The sequence below is a fragment of the Bacillus rossius genome, chromosome 16 (genome assembly GCF_032445375.1).
Source record: "Bacillus rossius redtenbacheri isolate Brsri chromosome 16, Brsri_v3, whole genome shotgun sequence".
Classification (NCBI taxonomy): Eukaryota; Metazoa; Arthropoda; class Insecta; order Phasmatodea; family Bacillidae; genus Bacillus; species Bacillus rossius.
This window is the reverse complement of record NC_086343.1, coordinates 30508312-30530670: the sequence shown is the minus strand read 5'-3', so window position 1 is coordinate 30530670 and position 22359 is coordinate 30508312. Positions and strand designations below refer to the sequence as shown.

At 37.3% G+C, this 22359-nt stretch overlaps 1 protein-coding gene across 1 annotated transcript in view; it reads right to left on the bottom strand.

The window, feature by feature from the left end:
* The window catches only part of LOC134540351 (helicase domino), a 329560-nt gene that overhangs the window by 115465 nt on the left and 191736 nt on the right, over positions 1-22359 (bottom strand). Inside the window, exons 28-30 of the mRNA XM_063383024.1 lie at positions 15547-15798; positions 7922-8690; positions 4123-4148 (exon numbers count right to left, since the gene is read on the bottom strand). Of these exons, the coding sequence (XP_063239094.1) occupies positions 4123-4148; positions 7922-8690; positions 15547-15798 (1047 nt within the window). The remainder of the gene's footprint in view (positions 1-4122; positions 4149-7921; positions 8691-15546; positions 15799-22359) is intronic.

The following is a 22359-nucleotide window of genomic DNA, read 5'->3' as shown; positions in this document are numbered from 1 at the left end:
TACATAATTATTTCACTGCCAAACTTATATTATTAGCTAATGTGAGCTCTTAAGCATTAATCCAATCTTGATGGCTTTTAGAGCGAGGGCCAGTGGACAAAACAAAGGCAGTTTTTGTTTTGAATGCTAAATCTGCTCAGGGTCTCAAAGATACTTACTTGGATATCATTTTCTTCCTGTCTGAAGGCAGCTGATACACTTTAAAAGTACCTTGTTGATAATCTACACGTTTAATAACAATAAAACACAGTGACCAAGTAAAATAAATAATTTTTCAAATGCTAAATGTATGAAACTGAGATAAATATATCAATTCTGCATCTTATTGCTGCTCCAGTGGTACAGTCATAATCTGTCATCCAGTACTATATTTTTGGGTATAGCATACGGTAATGTGTAACACTGAATTCCACATAAAGTACCATATTATCTCATGCAACATAAAATAAATATGGTTCAGTGTACCATTATTAGTGTGTTTGCACATATTTGTTTTATAATTAAAGAAAAAATTAAATAACAAATATGTGGATATTCAAAAACGAATAAAAAAAATTAGGGGTTAAAACCAAGTGAATCCAAAGTCAAAATACCTTTTAAATAATATGTACTTTACTTTAATAATAATAATAAACATTTACTACTGTTAAATAGTGTTTGGTGATTTTTCAAGATTCGTGGTATTTCTGGGTCTCTAGTTATAAGTGATCTAAAGCTGGAAACGTAATATGTAATACCTACAGTTAATTAGTATCAGACAACTTTAAATCATGGTAGTTTAATTTTTTAATAATTCTTAAAAGTATTTTGAACCTGTTATTTTTCTAAAGGTCTACTTTTAGTTTAAATGATCATCCCTGTCTCCTAACGAATAGAGGGACAATAATTTTTGGGATCTCGGCACAAAGAACTCGTTTACGTTCCGACACTTCCTGCTGGCTGCAGTATCTTTCCATCTGGGCGGGCTAGGGCAAGGCAGTGAAATAAGGGCAGGAAAGACTGCCTTTCACCAGTGTCGCCTGCAATTTTCAAAGATTTCGAAACCAATTGTCACTTGGGCTTAAAGTGGAGTTAAAAAGGCGCGTGCGTGTTGGTCGCCCACAATATACCACTGTGTTTACCCAGGATTATATTTACAGTTCTTAGTGCAGGTTAATTCACTGATGACCATCTGAATTTAGAACTGGCACCGACCCATCAACTAATATGTTAATTTAATATATTTTCAACTACTATAAATAATATATATGAGTAAAAATTCCCAATTAATCTCATTTCATAGCAAAAATATTTATAACTTTGTTTAGCACCAACATTAACAGTAATTTTATAACTAAATACTACCCAAGGAGTAATCTATATAATTGTATAAATATTGTACATTATTTTCTACACATATATTAACAATAATTCTCTGAGCATAGTGACCCACCCCTGTTAAATAATTTCACTCCAGAAACCTAAAAGCATACTCTACTGTAATAAAAAAAAATGCAGTTGGTACCCAAAACCCATAGTGTTTTATCGCATAATCCTCACACTTTTTTTTTTAAGTGTGTCGAAATATGGAGAAAAAAATTCTCGCATAAATGCAGCATGATGTATTTGGTCCCACTGTTACATTATGAGCACTTTGTGTGGGTAGTATTTCAGTATAAAACGATGGATTAAAATAAAAGTTGAAATCTAATATTCATTCCGATAGTACAGTAGAAGCCCGATTTAACGAAGTGCTATGGTTACCGAAAATGTTTACTCTAAATCGATGTTTCGTTAAATCCGATTTTCCGATTTTCAATGACCCCCGCACTAATAATCGCGTCCCTACCGTTTCCATATCGTAGACAGGGTCGACGCTGATATCTTGTGCTGCCGTGCTATCTCAGACTTCGTCAACTTTACATCTTCAACGTCTTTTAATCTCGCTAGTACGGCCCCCGGTTCGTACATACACCTCGGTCGTACATACAATTTTTCAGAAACCGTGAAAAATGAGGCATAAAATAAAAGTTTAAAAATATGTAAAGTGTAAGAAATACGTTAAAGTGTATTAAAATACAGTCGCAACCTGCAGCGTTTATAACAAATAAGAGCTACATACACATTGCGTCACAGTAAAAAATTAAAAATAAAAAAATTGGCCGCAAATTGATGGAAAATTTCCGTCAATAGCGCGCCGTACGCGGAGAAAGGTCATTGTACTCGGTCAGCTGCTATTACGGCGCGGCGTAGCCGCCGGCTGACTCTCTTTGTTCACTGAGCTGCGCAGCACTTGTAAAGTATAATTTGGAAATTCGTCGTCAAAGTTTTTTACTGTTTATTAAAGGTATTGTGTGTGTAAACAAAGTTTGAGATTGGAACAGAAACAACGTAAGAAAGTATTGTTTACAAATTAGAAATATGTTTTTATTATCGCGTATTTTCACGTTTTTTGTTCTTATCTTAAAAGAGATAGTATAAAAAAGCCGCTCTAATGAGATTTTATTGTTTTTGGTTAACAAAAACTGTTAATTATCAAATATTGTTAATTGTTTATATTTTATTTATTATTATTTACGCGACGTCATACTGTACGCGTACGCAATACGACTCGATTCGTTGCTGCAACATAACATAGCATAATATGCGGTATCAGAAGTAACGAGTAATGTAACGTGATACGATAGTAACGAGTACTAATTGTTATAGTAACGAATACATACGGGGACACTTTTTTTCGTTACTTTTACACCTCTAGAGAATAATGATAATGGCGTATTGGTGTGACGTGGTCACAAGTTGAAAAAACCTGAAGGATGGGAAAGGGAATATTTGGAAACGTGTGATTATTGGCTAGCACTGTTACTATGCGGGCGTGTTTGGAAGATAACGTGGTGAGTCAAGCCAGGCATAGAAGAGGGGGATGGGGATGCGACAAAGAAACCCTTCATGACGTCATGTGTCGCGGACAGTCTATCTATCCAGGCGCGCGCAATGGCACGCACCTAAGCAATTCAGTTACAGCGCCCGCAGTTTTTAAGCAATTTGAACAACTTTTTAAATTTTTTCGTATTTGGACAGATGATGCAAAGGCACATAATATATAGTACCTCCATTCTATTACTGACACCACAAAGTGTAATTTTTAATAAGATTCCATTAGTATTTACTTTCATTTTTTGGAAATCTATATTATTATTTTAATAAATTGGTGTTTTTTTGATGGTTCCTGAAAACCTTTACGTTAAATCGCTGTTTTCGTTAAATCCGTGTTCGCAAAATCGGGGTTCTACTGTACAGCTTAACTTACTTAAATTACAGAAATAACAAAGTTGTATGATGTGTAAATTTTCTCTGAAAGATGTTTTTAAACATTATAAAATTATAACCTTTATAAATTTGTCTTCGTCGTCGCTGTGCATAGCTTATAAAAATGTAGCCAGTATTAATTAGCATCATTCATGTTGGTTATGTTGATTCTCGTATGCAGCAGGCACACGTAGTGTGACAATACTGATAGCTCGCTGATTGCATGCAACGCACACACTCTTTCTAGTACCAAGTTAACTACATTTGATAGCCAGCACTCTTTAATGTTAAGCGTGTACTATGACAATAGTAATGCATTAATACTGACCCATGATTTTAATTTTTGTATTTATAATTAAAAAAAATATATGATTTTTTTTATGAGCTATTAATTTACATTGTTTGGCATGTTTTTGTATAGTCTACATTTTACATAAACATACTTTCCACGAATAGGTTTTGTTTTTATGAATAACTTCACATCACAAAAAATGCTTTCTTCACATAAAAATCGAACCCCTTCTTTGCAAACTTGATTTTAGTATAAAATGTGGGACATTTATGTGATAAAACACAATAGTTTTTGTCGTGTTGGTCAGATATGCTTTTCGACAGCAATACCCTAATGGTCAATCAACACTGGGTTTATGACTTGCTAATTGGACATAATTGAAAGTTATAAAATTACACTTGCCAGCATCAATTACACTTGCCAGCATCAACATAACTTTAGTCATGTAAATAATTTAAATAAATAATAATGACCATATTTTTTGGAGTACAAGACGGGAATATTAAGCAGGTTTGAAGATCTTAAAACTGCTACATACTTGCCTTACACGACTGGTCTTCTTTTGTTGCTGTTGCACGGACCCTTACATTCATGTACACAGATGTCAATTCCTAATTTTAAATCTGTGAGAGAAAACTTTTTCAGCCAACCACTGCTTAGATCTCGGACAAATATGAAAATCCCCAGAAGAGGCAGTCATACAGAAACAAATATTTTCCTAATTATAAAACGCAGAAAATTTCTAAGAACCGTACGTCAAGTGACGAAAATTATACGAGGGTTGTCTGAAAAGTTTCCAAACATAACATGAAAATAGCAGCACTCACTCGCCAACAAATATTGAGGAATGTATTTGCTCATGCTTTGGAATGTACTTTCTGAATTTTCAGGCATTTTGGAGGTGCCTTTATTTATTTAACAGTAGTTTGCACGTGTCTACATGTGCATGTTTTTGCGAAAATGAAAAATTGGGTAACCACACCTACCATTAAATATTTGTTTAGAAATGCCGCAAATTAAAGACGAGCTGGACATTGTGCCCAGGGACTCTGCATTATAATTTACCACAGGAATGTTTCGGGCAGCTGAATTCAAACATAGCCATATTAGCTTGGGTGATGACTAGAAACCGGAAAAATATACAAATTAATTTCGTGATAGGCTGAAATACAAATAGTTATTCCTCAGTGCTGCCTCTGCTATTGGCTCACAACTCACCTGGATCACTCTGGGCCCATGAGAAACACCCAACCAAAGCTTTATCGAATCACAGGCTGCTACGTTGGGACGTCTCACAAGACAGCAGCCAATGAGTGGGCGGCATTTGACTGAGTGTATGTAGAACTATGGAGTTCATCCTACAGGTCATTGAACCCGCGAATTTTTCCGGTCCCTAGTGATGACGAATGTTTGCGAAACCAAAAACTTAGAAAGAAAAATTCAGCTCCAAAAAGGGCAAAGACAGTTCTTTTGGCAAGGAAAGTGGTGATTACTGTTTTCCGGGATAGTCATCATCAATAATCTTGAAAATGGAAAAACATAACGGAATATACTACACATCATTACTTGAAAAGCTGAAGGCAGAAATTGCAGAAAGAAAAAGAAAAGTATATATTTTTTTACCAAGGCAATGGACCAGTTCACACCTCAGCGGTTGGCATGGCGAAAATATACAAACTGTGGTTTGAACTGCTTACCACCTTCCTTACCAGATCTAAACCCTAATGACTTATTGTTCCATAGGCTAAAAGTTGCGCTCGGAGGACGGAGATTTTTGTCAACTGAGGATATCACCTTCGTAAGAATCTATTTTGCAGAGACTCACACAAATGACTGTAAAAAAAAAACAGCACATCTAAAATGGCTTAATTTCAGAAAGCATGATTCCAAAGCAAGAGCAAACAAATCCCACAAATTTTGTTTATGAGTGCTCCATTCATATTGAGGTTGGAAACTTTACAGATAACTCTTGTAATATCGTAAACAGTATTGTATCTTACTCTTGATAAGTCCACAAACTGACATATGTTTCTCCTATACTGTAAAGGCTTCCCCACACACGATCAGTACAAACTGAACAGTCGGAATCGATGGACTGTTAAACTGTCGGCTTTCCATCAAATCGGACTGTGGGTTTGAGAACCCTCAGCCTGAACTGCAGTGTGCGGGAACAAAGTCTTGCCAGTCAAAAGAATCAGTTTATCAGCCAAGTGTCATGGCAGACATCTTTGTTCAAAGCGTTTTATCGCATAATTGCTGCACATTTTAGCTGAACTCAAGTTTGAAAAGCATTTTTATTGAGGTTGTTTTTCATAAAAACAAAATATGTTGCACTGAAAGTACATTTAATTAAAAAGCAGAATATACTAAAGTATGCCAAAAAATTAAAATTAATTAGCCAAGCAATAAAAACTTTTTTGTTAAAATTAAAAAAAAAAAAAAAAAACAATAAACGTGAGCAGTGCGGGCTATCAAATGTAGTTTACTTGAAACTAGACAGAGCGTGCGCGTTAAATGCAATTCGTGAGCTATCGATATAGACTACGTGCTTGCACTGTATACGAACATGAAAACAACCTAAGACAATGATGCCAACTAGTGCTGGCTACATTTTTAAATGTGCTACCCTGCTACAACAAAATATTTAAGATTAAGCAACCTAAAAGTGAGACCAACATCATCATGCAACTTTTACGGTAGAAATTTTTCTGTCAAAAATTTGACACACTAAAATAACAGTGCGACAATTATGCGATAAAACAGAGTATATTTTTTGGTTGCTATGATTCCAACCCTCCCCTCCCAAACTAAAAGTGCAAATGCAACTGCAACATCCAAAGTTCTTCCATATTCTACAATGAAACATTACATCAAAAGCAACAGCGATCACAAGACTGATCATGTGTGGGGAAGGCTTCAGTTCAGCCCAAACTGTCAGTTCAGGCTGTTCAATCCAAACTGAGCCCTAGACTGATCATGTGCGTGCAGAGGACCTCAATCCCATCCAAACTGTCAGTTCGGGATTAGCAATCTGAACCGAGAGCTGGATTGATCATGTGTGGGGGCCTAAAGATTAATCAAGTATTCTTATTCAGACAAAGTTTTTTTTATAGTATGAAATACTGTGATTTCAGAATGTATTATTTCCACACACTTTATGTTAACAGTTGTCCCAAATTCATATTTTAACTGCACATATCTGTTTTGACATCACTTAAATAATCGTACTCAAATCTGTAACAGTTGACTATTAAGAATTAAATTTTGAACAAAAGTTTTTGGAGTAAAGGTTGTTGAAGTTTAATCACGCTTCTATATGTTGAGAATCTCAAAACGGTGTGCAGTACAGTTTTACAGCAGCTGCCTACAAACCCCACCCACAAGACAAAGAAAAACAAGTGACATTTCATTTCAGCTCAGCTCCCTGTGCCAGCTTATATCTCAGGCTGTCTCCAAGTTTGGAATGGCAAAGGCAGAAAAATAAGTTTTGGTGCCACTTAATTAAGGTTTCAAACGGTCATTGCTTAAAAAAGGTGAAAACAGTCACCTGAAGCCAAGTGCAGACACAATGTGTGAATTATTTTTCTCCCGTTCTCTAGAGACATTAGGTTAGGTTATGACAAGCCCATGCCACACCAAACTAACTTCGAGGAGCCAATATGGATATATAAACAAGCACACAGAGCTATAGCAAAATGACACCAAAACAAAACTTGACCTTTGTACCATCCACAGGAAAGAACTTGGAAACAGGCCAAAGACATAAGTAAAAAAAATAACACAGGTTGTTAGCAAGAAAGAAACATCACTTTATTTCATCATCTTGATTCAAACTGTTTCTCTCTTAGTTTTTGCATGTAATTTTGCGATTGGTGTGACAACATGTCACATTACAAACCACCACATGACCTTACAAGATCAGGTTCCATGTGATTGGAAACATACACTCAGATACACACATAAAACACTACAGCACGTGTTAACAAAAAGTTATCATTTCCAAATTAAATAAACTATTGGTAAAAATCCGAAACAGGTAGGCTGTAGAAAAACTGACGCTAACCTACGCACTAGCTTCTTGCAGTTCCATGTACGTGGAACGAAATCACATAAAAAACGTGACAGCAAACAAAAATGGAATTTCATTAAAATCTGTAAACTGCTACTGCGACATATGTGCAACGACGGTAATTGCTAAACCAATTAATAAAATTTCATTCCCCACATTTTCTCTTCTCACCAACTCTATCATGTTCAAATTACACGTTAACGTAATTTGATAAATACTTTAGGGCCGTCAAGATCGCGATGGCCGCAAGAGCCTGACTCAGGAAATAGGGCTGCTTCCTTCAGATCTGCGTGTGATTCTGCACGGCCTCTTCGACAGGAACTCTGAGGAGGAATCGTTTTTGATGACCAGCTTAATGCCATCGGTGAAGCCGACCGTAGAGGACCGCCTGGTGCGAATGACGAGCCTCGACGCCGAGGGGTCCTTATCGTCGACCGGGGAGGTCCCCGGAGACGCACGGGGGCCCCGACCCTTCCTCCTGCGGCCGTGCGCCCCTCTCGCGGAGGGGAGGATGGGGCTCACGTCCAGCGTCCACAGGTTAATGCTCACGGAGCCGCGGGAGCGTGTGCGCGGGCTGTCGGGACCGTGGTTGTTGAGGACGCGCTGTCGGGCGCCTCTGATCGCGAACTTCCTCTCCGACTCGGTGCCCGAGCCACTGCCCCCACTCTCGCTCCTGCTGGTCGACACCGACTCGCCGGAAGAGTCCTCGGACGAGGAAGAGGAGGAGGAAGAAGAGGAAGAGAGTGACTCGGGACGGGGAGGCCGATGCTGACCCGCCTTGCCCCTCCCCCTGCGGCTGGGAGTGGTATTGACCTGGTTGTGGGCGTCGACATGCGAATAGGTGATCCGGTTCCTCTGGTCGTCGTCTTCGTCAGCCGCTGCCAGGCGCTCCTCTTCCTGACGCAGAGCCTGGAGACGCCCTGCTTCCCAGTCGCGCTTCTGCTGCTCGATCTCTGCCTCGGCGGCCGCCAGCTGCTCGGCCGACCAGGCCGCCTCGGTCTGCTCCACGAAGCGCATCGCGTACTTCTCCACCGGCGTCAGCTGCAAACGCCACATACAGTCATTCTTCCCAGATACTGGTTCTGGTTGATAGACAATACATATGCACTGTGAAGTACCAGGATTACCAATCTCCTTCACACCATTTCCTTTACCTTTCCTTTCTGCAAGATCAAGAGTATATAGTAGTGATGGTTCGAATCCCATTTTTCTCGGATCCTAATCCCAAACAGTACCTCGAATCCACCCCTCGAATCCGAATCCAGTTCTCAAGGGTTAATTATAAAATAATTTATAAGTTAAGAGAAAAAATTAAACATTATGCAGAATTATTTAACCCTTTAAATTTTTATTTAAAAAAAACAAGGATTTTGACACGGTCTGGATCAAGACGATTCAGTTTTTGGCCACATATGTTTCCTGCAGTGCTGAACAAACGTTCAGAGAACACTGTCGCAGGTGGTGAACACAAATATTTTTTGGACAGTTTATGTAGCCTGGGTGAACACGCAGACTGAGTTTTCCAGTATTCGAGAATGTTTATTTCTGGGTTAACTGTAGGATCACGTAAGAATCTGGTCACTTCATCAATTGCTGTAGAATCCGACTTGGTGGATTTAAGGCATTCAGGCATTATCTGTGAGTACAGTGATTCATGTATCCACGGAAATCGGAAAACGAAATTCAACATCCGACGGAACAATATTTTGTAGTTACCAACTTGACATTTGTTTAAAGTCCCAAATGAAGGTAAACGCTTTCCTGAAATATTTAATGGAAACTGAAAGGTGCCATCTTGGCTTCAATGGTTTTAGGCCATAAGAAATATTGTCGTGCGTCTTTTAAAATTAAGCTTCACTAAAGCATAGTGATTAATATGCGCGAAGTTAAAAGTGACAGGGTGTTTTCTATAGTTTACCCATTAAAATTATTTATATTAATATTAGTTATTTTTTATGTTGCTCAAAATGATTGGCTAAAAAATTCATGGGTTGGCCATCATGGAATTCTCTGATAATACATATTTTAACGTTGGTAGTCTACATAAACCAAACTTGGTCCTAAAAAAATTCAGAAATAGAACGTGTATCAGAATATTTAAAATTGAATTGCGATTAAAATAATAATTGTATAATGTATTAATTTTTGTCATTCATTATTTCATTGTTATTACTACATGTGCGACCGTAACTTGTGATGAAAGTCGGCATTATTGTTGTATTACTAAGTAACAGATTTCTCGGTAAAGTTATTAAAAAAAAAAAAAAAAAAGATTCATATTTAGTCTAGATCCTCAATGTGCTTTATTTTATTTTTTAGCATATTCTGAGAATACATATGTGATTTATGCCTTATTTAATGCCAATATAGCGACAATGCATCCATTTTAATGAATATAAAGTAAGTTTCCCAAATCAGTACATGCTTCATAATTTTTTTTATATAATAACGAATTAAAAGTACAATACAGTAGAACCTCGTTAATCCGTGATGCGCTAATTCGGGAATCGGATAATCCGGGACGGTTTAAAAGAGAAGTAAAAATTGTCAGCGCTTAAAATTAACGTCAAGTGGGCCGGCGGCCGGCAAACACTGCAAGCCATCGCGTGGGTCGCCAAACTCTGCAACTCTGTTTATAACGACCCTTTGTGTCGCCCTTTCAGCTGTCACATTTGTCACTCTTTAAACTTGAGGGGGATGTCCTGACTCTCTCCCTTTGTTTGTTTCCGCCAACGCACGGCAGGCGCCTGGCGAGTGACGTGTCTAGCTGGCATTCGGCTGTACAAAGAGGAGGGGGGATGCAAGGTCAGCACGATCTTATCTTTCTCTCTTGGGCTGTTGTAAATGACCTAGAACTAATGGCTAGGCAGTGCTGTATTTTTTTAAGCCGAGACACTAATTCGAAGACGGCCGGCACTTACCGTGAATGGCCTTAACCCAGCTGCACGCCGGTGTCTGAGAAGCTTGACAAGACCTGCTGGGCTTTTAATCGCTAGTCCGTGAAATTCGGTAATCCGTGATTATCTCGGTCCTGACCATCACATATTAACGAGGTTCTACTGTACCTCAATAGGATGTGTTCCAAGGAAAACGTAAACAGGCCAAGTAAATTGTAAGCATTTAAGTTTTTAAAGTACTACATTTACATCAATATTTTTCCTCGAATCCCGAATCTTTTCCCTCGAATTTCGAATCTTTCGAATACTAGAGATTCGGTGGGATTCGAGGATTCGACCGGCCCATCCCTAGTATATAGTATATGAAATCTATGTCTCCAATAATTTTTGTAACAATACCAGGGTGTCTACAGATATCTGGCAAACCAATTTCAGGACTTTTTCAGGACCTTAGTGACCACTAAACGTAATTTTTTGCGTAAAACTGTACGCGGCAATTTTTGTTTCAATTACATCACATGAGGATGTCGGCAAATATCTGTTACACAACACAAGAAAACAAAATGGCTAATGGTCTAAAATAACTTACAAAATACTGCTAGCAGAAATAAAGAAAAGTAAAACATTACTTATTCATAACAGAAGATTTCAATTTTCTTAGTTCACTTTTTCATGCAATTTGTTATGTACATCAGTCCCAAATTTTCATTACCTAGCATTTTTTACATTAAGCTTGCATGTTTGCATAAGTCTTGCATGTTTACATTAGTCTTGCATGCTTACATTAGTTAGTTTACATTACAATTTCTGCTGTGGTCACTTCATCTCTTAGCATGTACCTTTGAATGTTACTAGCAAATTTGGGGCCTGTTGTATCACTACTAGAAGAGCCTGCAATTATAATTTCAACTGGGTTCGCTTCGTGTGGAGGCTTATTTGCTGAAACAGAATCACTAGGCTGGATTTCGTGTTTGTGCACTTTTGAATTACTTGAATCAGATGCAAGCCCACAACATGAAGGTTTAGGCCTAGCATCTTTCACATCACTACAAACATTTGACTTAAGCTTAAGCCTACTAGTTATTAGGGATTGTTTGCCTGAACTCAAGTCATTCACTAACTGAAGATGACTTTTAACCGAGTTGACACCTCCATGACCAATATCAAAGTTTGTTCTGCAGATGCAGCAAAATGCTCTATTCGTATCAGATTCATCGCGTCTCAGCCACAACTTCCAGGTGCCTGCATATGGCAGTTCATACCAGCTGTCTCGAAAACTACATTTACCAGGCATTTTTATAATCACAATTTATCCACTACACACAGAAACACCCACGAGACATACACACAATCTGCAAGACATCTCAACACAAATGCTTGTTTAATGCTAATTTGGCGGGAATGTACTTGTGTTTATATTATAGAAAATGTCTTAATAAAATAGATTTAAGTATCCTAAACGTGTATGATGAAAGAGAGAAAATATATTTTCGTAGCATACACATATGCATAAAGGCCTATATATAATTATAAATACTGAAATATCACTACATATTAGTTTGTGAAATACAAGGGAAATTTAATGTGTAAAACTGAAATAAAAGGGCTGTATCTCAGAAAATTATGTCATTGATTGATGTATGGTCACATCACGTTTCGTTAAAATAAAATAAAATGTTTATTTACAAGTTTAAAACTCACACGAGTTTAAACGCTTGCTTCCACTTTCGCATAAATAATTACCACAATATAGAGTAAATAAACGTTAACAATGTCAACAAACGTAACTTACCTAGCCAGATTGTAATTTCTGCCACCAACAATAATAATAATATTAAAGCAGAGGCCAAATGTGTTAATAATAACATCCTTTCATAATAAATTATTTGTCGTGATTTGATTTGTAACACCTACAACACTAAAATACACAGATTGCTTTTATGATATGTCTCAAGTTTAGTCATAAAGCCAAATACCGCACTGGCACATCACTGAAGTTTATTAAAACGAACGGAAAACTGCTTTGTTTCTGCATATGCTGTTCTAATAGTTGTACACGCTTAGTTCTGGCTTACTTTACAAACGAAAAACCTAACTTCACTCGTTAAAAGTATTTTAGTATCACAGTTAAAAATACAGCTTCCTAGTACACGGACACGTTCAATCATGCGTTTAATTTCCCACATGGATGAACAGCCATGTACTACGCCACCTTGTAACAGCAAAGGCCAGCGCACAAAGTGAAACAGCCAAGAAAGTCGAAGAGCCAATTGAAATTGTTCATGTTAACCAACAGCAAAAAGTCACTTTCTGAGTATTACCCAACGGTATTACCCCACATAAATGCTACTACAAATACAATGTATAGTTGGTAGACCTGTACATTAAATTTGTCTGTCCGTACGAGACATAAACAAAAACAATTAAAAAAAAAAAAAACTGTTTTATTAAAATTTCGTGACTTTTTACACTTTTTACATTAATTTCTGGACTTTTTCGTGACTTTCGTGACCAATCCCTCAATTTCGTGACTTTTTCGTGACTTTCGGGACTTTCGGGACCTGTAGACACCCTGAATACAGTTGCTGCTTCAAACAAAAATACATAGAACATAAAATTTCCAGCTCTTTTAAGCTGCACAGTCGTAATGTTTCTTTACTCTTTTAAAATACAATTATTTTTTTAAAAAAATATTAATTCCTCGAAGATTAAAACTTTTTTATTGACACCCATCAGTATTGTTACTACACTTAGAGAATTTTATAGTTGTACAGGAAATTATTTTCACTTACCACTTTCCAATGGCCTGACTTTTCAATTAACCTACTCAAGATGGACAGTGACAAAGTAGGCCTAAAGTTTCTAGACTCAATTAAAACAACATAGCTTTCTGACCTGAAACAGTGTGTTGACACACAAATCCAAGCGTGAGTTATTACTGGGGATATGCATTTATCGTATCTGTTTACAAATAGCTAATAAACCAATTTCAGAAATTTTTCAGAAAAATATAAATACAATTTTTTTTTACAATACATTAACTATAACTATTACACTTAACATAATACATAATAGATATAATATTCCCAACTTTTATATTAGAAACCTAAAACTTAATTTCTGAAATAATTTCTAAGTGATTTCAGTGGATTAAATGTATTAATCAATTAATTAATATTACATGTATAACCAAAGGCACCAAAAAAATTAATGTAAGTTAGCAAATTGCTACAATAAATAGTTTCACAACCAGACCTACAGTTTCATTACTTTTTCACGACTTTCAGAACTGCTTTATGCAAATTTCAAAGTTTTAATCATAAAAAACATAAATCTTTAACATTTCACATATTGCCAAGAATTCATCCCAAATAAATCACACACACACACATTGTGCTCTGCGACATCTGCAACAGCATTTTGCATGTTGATACACAATACAAAAAACACGTAAGTTGAAACACGCGACAGTGTGCCAGTCGAGACACTTGCAAGACACCCGAGGTCACACCGTGATGTATGCTCTCTGATTCACCCCGACTCACGGCACGGTGAAGCGAAGGGTCACAAGTCGCAACATTACTTAAGATGTGACTGACACTGACACAACCCTGTCAAACCTGCTCTGCCCTTTAAAATGGTTCTTGTAATTGGTAAGATTGATTTGAGATTGCAGTAAAAGTCGGTTAGAACATAAATTTATAACGGCGCCAAAAGTTTATGTTATAGTGAATTTTCGCTATAACCAAAATTTAAAAATAATCTTATTTTTGCAGCATTTTTAAAATATATTATTTTCTCGCTTGTTTTTACTATGGAAATTCACAACCAAAGTAAAGGAGATATACATTAAACTTACTAAAATAACATTTTCAAGCTATATCAGCACTTGCCGACTGTGAAATATGAGACCGTGATAAGGCCGTCACGCACATCGTGGCTAAGCGCACAGCTGTTTGTTTACATGGAGACGGGCGGGCGGAGTCACGCAAGGTCATGCCAGCCGCTTCCTGCCGCTTTGGCCGCAGCTAGTTTGCTAAAGACATGTGCGCTAAGCTGATGATATCGGGTGCATATTTGCGGAGTTTTGAATACAAAAAAAAAATTATTAAAAAATCTCTAATTACGTTGGACCACCTTACAAATTATATAAAATAATTTTTCCGACAATTGGTAAGTAACACAAAAATAATCGCTCGTACAGACCCTTGGAAAATAACACAAAATTAAAAATCACTTTTTAAAAAACGAATCAATTTTCGTTTGCCTTGATTTCACTAGACTTCGGACAAAATAAACGACTGGACCTCTTGGAAGTTCATCAAATCTTTCGTCGAAGCATTTGTATGCTGATAAAAACGACTGATTGTGTCAAGTGCCTCCATCACTGACGTTTTTGACGGAACAGATACGACACATGGTTCGTCGTCATCTTCAGACGCCGCTTCGTCTTGATTAGAAGAGACGAGCTCGACAAGTTCCATATTCGTCAACTCCCCGCACGCTTACGATGCAAGTGTGAGACGAGTTATGCTCATTTATGGGCTACAGTCGGCGTGATTATAAATAAGTAATGCTCGCAGCGGGGCCGTCTTGCTTTCGTCGCCGTGAGGCAAGCTATGCTCGCTGTGGGGCCCCACTTTGTGTGGTGTTGCCAAGACGGCCACATCATGCGCTTTACTTCATTTGCCGGACACGTGGAATTGTACGAAGCTGTTTTTCATTTATTAAGGAAATTGTAGATGTTTTCTCATTGTTTCAAAGCAAAATTACAGGTGTGTAATCTATCGCTATAGCGAAAATGAGCCCACGCTGCATTTGTTATTTCCGAAATTTTTATCCTACGCAGCATATGCAAAACTGACGGTGCCGATGGCAATTATCGTTATAGCGGACTTTACGTTATAGACTGTATTCGCTACAACGGACTTTCACTGTATTTCTTGTTTTTGACACGCGCTACAGCAGGTTACAGTGCCCTGATGCGTGAGAGTCCTGACCTGCTCCACAAGCTGCTGCACCTCCAGCTCGGCGCGGCTCAGCTCGGGCTCGGCACAGCCCTCCCCCTCCTCCAGCGGGATGCTCTCGTCGAACTCTGCCAGCTCGGCGGCCGCCTCTGCCTTGGCCGTGCGCGCGGCCCGCACGTCCGGCTCGTCCTCGGCCGCGGCCAGCGCGCTCTCCAGGGCCCCCAGCGCCGCCTTGTCCTCCGACGGCGACGACGGCAGCAGCTGCGACACCGCGCCGTCGCCCGGCTGAGCATTTCCACGCACGCACATCGGTAATCACGTAAAATGCCTGACTGTAGAAAATAACTAACACACTTACACAGTTATGAACTAATCACTCCAGCAAATAGTTTAAAAAAATTACAAAGGTCTAAAAACTACTCAATAAACTAAATAATTATTAGGAATAATATTAATGTTAATTATTTTACATCATCTAACTTCTTATTAACATTTATTAATCATTTTTATAGTACTCTAATAAGAGAAACTGAATTTAACACTGTGTCTTCCAAACTAAGAGTTCTAAAATTACCAACTTTTCCCCCCACTTTCCTTTTTTTTTTTAAAGTTTTCCTGATTATTCATAAGACGTAAATTAGGCCTGCAATAGATGCGTATAGGAAACACAATGGGCAGTACATTGAGACAAGCTATAAAGCTGTGTGTTTATATTTATTTAAATTCATATGGAACCTCACCCTCTAAAATAAGTTCTATTGAGTTGCATCTGACTGGTATGCCGGCAAGAAAACCTCTAGTTTATTTTAGCTACAGGTTTCTATGGGCTCTTGTACTAAGCAACATGCATACCACCCGACCAACCCATCAAATGTGCAGGTAAAGCTCTCGCTTCCTTTGCGCCATCTCCAAAAACGTGCAGTGGTTCCAGTGTGGAACCATTCACACAGCACTCACCATGTTTTATGCTCGTCTATTAGGGCCTTAGAACCCCTAGTGGCATATGCAAAGTTGATCCTTAGACATTCACCAAACAAAAACAATAATTCAAATTTATATAGGGAATTAATTTTTTTTTTAAATTTTATAGCATTTTACCCTTTAAGAAACTATGCAGCCACCATCGCCGATAATGTGTCAATCACCGGTTACAAGCAATAGTCAGAGATCACCAAGTATAGCATTGCTTCTCACATGGTCAGCATATTGCACGGAAAGAGAGCACTCATTGTCGTCACGTAGCCTGCTGCACTGCTTTATACAAGCACTTGAATATTCTCTTATACACCCATGTAATACCTTTAATTAAAATAAACAGCACCCCTGGAGTCAAGATGTAATTATGTTGCAAAGGTTTGAAAAGATAATTTTGGTAGCCTTGATAATGGTTATTTGCATTAATATATTTAAACATAAAACCCTCTTGTTATGACCCCTCATTATACCTGGGAATAAGGTCACAATATAGAGGGGGCCATAAGTATTTTGCACCAATTGACTAACTCCCGGCAACTTTACGTCAAAAATGGCCAATTTGTGCACAAAGTTCTAAAAATATAATGAAAATTTATTTTATAGTAGATGTCTTCTGAAAAGAAAATAATACCCAAGAAAAGCATAATGGACAAACAACTTTCACCAAAATGAGCATAAACATAGCACAATGCAATTGTATCTTTTAACCAGTGCTAAGTCCATTTGGACACAGATTTCATTACGAAAATTAAAAGAATTTTCCTTAAAAGGTGTATATTATAAACTGGCCATAACTATACACCATTCAAGAGAATTCAAGTAGGTTAAGCACTATCGCATCACATGAGCAGGCAAGATGTGGAATGTTACAAAGGGTGTAACACTGTGCAGTATGTGCCATGCTTGACAAAATTTTTTTAAACTTGAAGCAAAATTTTTTTGGTGTTAAATAGGTAAGGGGGAAGGGATGGGCTGTGGGTATGCATCCGGATATTTTTCTGTTGCATAGCATCCTATGCTTCATATTGTCGTGCTACTGTCCTTCCTGCTAAGGGCATTAGTATTGTCAGCCGTAAACATTACATTATCATTCCTGAAACTAATTAGAAATTCACAGCCTTTTTACCAGTTCCTGGTCACGTTAATTCACAGACACTTTCCCAGTTTTCATGGCTGGTAGACAAGCTGTTAAAGCAAAATGGATTACATTAAAATTATTGTGCCAGATATACAGCCATCAACCAAACAGAAATATGCTCAAGATTTATAGTACTAAATGCTGATACTCACACAATATTTCTGACATGGCATTAAGAACTTTCTATGATTCCATAGTAAATAAATAACAATCCCTCTGGAAGTATAAATCAGTAATAACTACGGAAAATCCATAATACACTACATCAATGTGTGTGCAAACTGCTCACTAAAAATTTTTAACGCCCCAATGCAGTGAGAGGATTTTACTCCTGCTTTCTATGGTAAGGCACATTCTATAATCCAACACCAAATGAGGCAATAACATTCAGATTTTTTTTTAGGTAGATTCTGGCTGTTGACCTTTGCCACAAGGTCACATTTCTGCAATGCTGGCATTTTTAGTTTGCTTAAGAGTTTATAGTCACTGTCTGATTTCATGTCAGTATAGAAAATTATGTTTTCTACAGGTAATTTCCATGAAGGTTTTTAGAAAAAGGCCAATCCTTTCTGTAGTTTTTATTTCTACATCACAGCATGTTTTAAAATACCATCAGAGTTGATTTTAATTCTCTTTGATATTCCTGTTAAAATAATATCAACATTCAATAATTCAAGAAAATCGCGAATCCGGCATGGCACTGGTCCTGAACATAAAATACAATTAAAATTATTATTGTGAATCAATAGATATATAGTAAACTAATTGGAATGTTTGTTTAATCATTTTTAAAATGACCAAGAAGAAATAAATTAGGAATACAGAATATTTGCCATCTTTCTGCATTTTATATGCAGAGGGATAAAAATGTTTTTATTGTCTGTTTACTCACTTCCAAACAAAGTGATGACAAAGAGCCTTAGTGACTGGAAATGACACACAAAAAAAATGTGGCAAATCTTATGTGGTATTTCACCCTTGATGACTTAACACTCACACAGGACTAACAAAATTAAATGGTCGCATCCCAAGTTTGTGACAAGATTGTAAGCAAAACTCTAGAATGAACCAATATAATTCAATTGGCCCAAGCTGGTTGTTTGGCTAAAACAGTATTGCACTAATGCAAAAGAGAAACACTAGTTTAAAAAGTGCTTCTCTGATCTTCAGTGCATAAAAGGTAATTAAAGATTGAGGCTCAGTTTTACTCTAAAGTCGGATAATTGTATTTTTAATATCAAACTTATATTAAGATATTTTATATGACTAACACTTTATAAGCATTGAAGATTATATTTCAAGCAAAATTGTTACCATACATATGTTACATGCTATTTACTATTTGAAAAAAGTCAGTTAAGTAAAACCGCCCCTTGAAGTAACGTGGTCAGAAGTAACGTGGACGAAGTAACGTGGTCAGAAGTAACGTGGACGAAGTAACGTGGTCAGAAGTAACGTGTACAGAGATATGAAATAGTGTTCTCTTTCATCAGCGTGAATGTTTATTTTATGCATGCACAATGGCAAAGGCACTGGTGTAGTATTAAACACAACACAACTGATTAATAATATGATAAATAAAAAATGATAGTTAACACTTGTTTTAGGTAGATTTCAAAGAAATACTACCTATTGTAAGCGTAACCATGGTGTAACTTCCGAAAATTTTTTCGTTTCATAGCACATAGACCCCATCCCATCGTAAACTCAAAAGTGAAAAGACTGCAATTTTGCAAAAATCACTTCCAAACTGATATATAAAATCTTGTAAAGGAAAATGTCAGTCAAGTTCGATAATGGGCAATATCAGACCAAAGAATATGGGAAAGATTTCTTTAAAAAAACAAAAAAATAGCTAACACCCTAAATATGGAAAATATCAAATTTGTTTGAATGTATTATAGCTTGAAGTAATACAAAATTTTTTGGCCTGAATAAATATTTGATATGAATAACCATAACTGCAAGCATTGAGGTAAAAAAATTAAAAATAAATAAATTAAAAAAATTTAAGATCCCTAAGAAGGTAAACTATAAATTCCGTTCAGATTGTTTGCACATCTTATAATTTTTATCTAAAATTTTTGTCTAAAACAATTATTTATTGTATTATAATATGAGGTATTGTTGCAGAGGGTTGAAAAAATAAAGGGGTAGACTTAAAACAAAATCATAATTCATTCTCACGTACACTATTAAACCCATTCTATTTTATTGTAAAACCTTAAATTATCATCTTTAAAATTTTTCTAAAATAATATTTTATATGACCAACCATTACTGCCAGGGGTGGAATAAACCGGGGGTGAAAGAAAAATAAAATTAGTAGGCACACTAACAAATTCGTTTAAATTATTTGCATGCCTTATAAATAGATATTATCAAAACTTTAGTCTTAAATAATTTTTGATACAATGTGCCGGAAATTTGATATTTCGACCCTTTTTTTTAAATTTTACTATAATTTTAAATTTATTTTTGGAAATTTTATTTTTCTTTATAATTTGGTTTCTAAAGGATGATTTACTCTTTGTTAGGCTGGTGTACTCCCTTAAGTTAAACTTTGAGCCAGTAGTCTGAAGCACCTTTCCCAGAGACCTATAGGATATTTTGCAGATCTAAGACTTTGTTGGCTGCCAGTTTGATATTTCTCTCGCTTACAGGCACGTCCCAGGCCTGTAACGTTACTTCACTTCATGACTAAAACTGCATACAGCAGCTCTGGATGAGCTGTTACCATTTCTCAGAGGCGAGATGACCATAGTCTTTACCGTTACGAATACGTATTAGGTTCTCTCCTCGAAAAGCACGTCATGGACGCTCGTTCTCAGCGTTGTTGCACTTTTTGTTCACCCCCCTCCCCTTCAGTTCTAAGAATTCGCCTAAGACCAATGACCGGTCATAAACCCCAGCAGACAGCGACCGTCTCCAAGGACGCCTCGCATAAAAAATGTGTGTGCAAAGATGGACCACCCCACAACATCTCGCGGCAGAAACAGTAATAATATTATCTTGGCCGCCAGAGTGTAGCACCTGACTGCCCCTTTAACCCTTGGTTTAAGCAGACGCCTTGGACGAGTAGATTCTTTTTTATTTCAGACACCCCTCAACAGGTAGCGCTAAAGTCGGACAGTGCTACCAACTTTGAGACATCAGTCAGAGTTTTTTTATGATGCCCACTCGGGGAACTTCGGAAGCTTTCGGTCTGGACTCCCAGTCTCTCCCCCCCCCCCCCCCCCCCCACACACAAACTTTTGATAGAACAAATACTTTTAATTACGAGACGCGGTTCTTCGCGAGACACTTCGCGTCGCGACTGCAGACGGACCATTTTGTGATTATCGGCGAGTCGACGAGACACTGCAAGACTTCCATCCGGCCGCAACCGACTATGTAGTCGCCTAAATAAGGGATGCTATCCCTATAATCTTTTTCAAGTAGTCTAGTCCGTCTGCTTAGTACAAAGAGTAATAGTTATTTTTCTGTTAAATATATATATATTTTTTTTAAATAATGAAAACATCCGCGCCCAGCCGCACATTCGCGGGATCCAGTTCCTGGCGGGCGACACATCGGTAAATAGAAGCCAACTCCCCTGTCTGGTGAGTGACGATCCGCGACTTTCCTCAGCCTCCCCTTAACTTTTCCGGGCATTTTCTGCCCCGTATACTGTCTGTGTACAAGTTCTTATCAGTTTTGATTCGGACTGTTCCAGACAGGGTCCGAGAGCCGGACGCCGAATTGGCATTTTCATCTCCCTTCTGCAACAGGACACGAGCGCCTTGGCATCATGTTCCCGCGTGATTTCCGGGAAACGAAGCCCCGACCTCCGGTGCTTCTGTATCTTTTGACCCTTTTTTGAACTTTCCTAAATTACGCCGTCAAACAAAGTTAATCATACAAACATAATTTCTGGACTTTAAGTACATACCTCAACTGGGATAGTTTAAATATATTTGTATTTTTTTATTGGTTTATGTATTTTTAGTAAATGAAACTTTTGATAATTTCATGTACGGCCGGCCCATATTTTTTTTTCTTTCTTTCTGAATATACCTGAGAGCTGTTTAAGAATGTAATTAATATTGTACGTTAATATTCTCTTGTATATGCTATAAGTTTGCTCAGTATGGAGTAATTATATTTCAGACGGAATCACACCTTGTTTCTGTTCATTACTAATAACATTGTGATACCTAAAAGATCCACCCAGCACAAAAATGGTAATCAGACCGTGGTTTGCCGCTACAACAACCAACCATTGCTTCATAGGGTGAATAAAGCGGGGTTAATATACAAAAATATATTAGTCTTTTCCTTAGTAGACATACCACTGTATACAGTTTTATTACTATTTTAAAACTTGTGATTACTTCTTTCTATGACTATTTTAATTTAACAAATATATTCCAGGGTAGTTTTACAATCATTAAGTTTGATTTGGCATACCCTTACATATGTTACATTCCCTAATGTATTAAAGGGACTATACACTGTTTTATTAAGCAACATGTTGATCTGCCATCCTGAAAAAATTTGGTTGTGGGTATAGCAGAAAAAAAAAAGAACATGTTCTATTACGGTTTTGGCTAAGACTTGGGGCATGAAAACTTCTATACCCAGAGCCACACCCTTTCCTTTGGAAGGGTGCTGAAATGTTACCTACAAGCGAGCAGGCACATTAAAAAAAATTGTTAAGAAAACTGCTAAGGAAATGGGTATCGTGTAGGCAG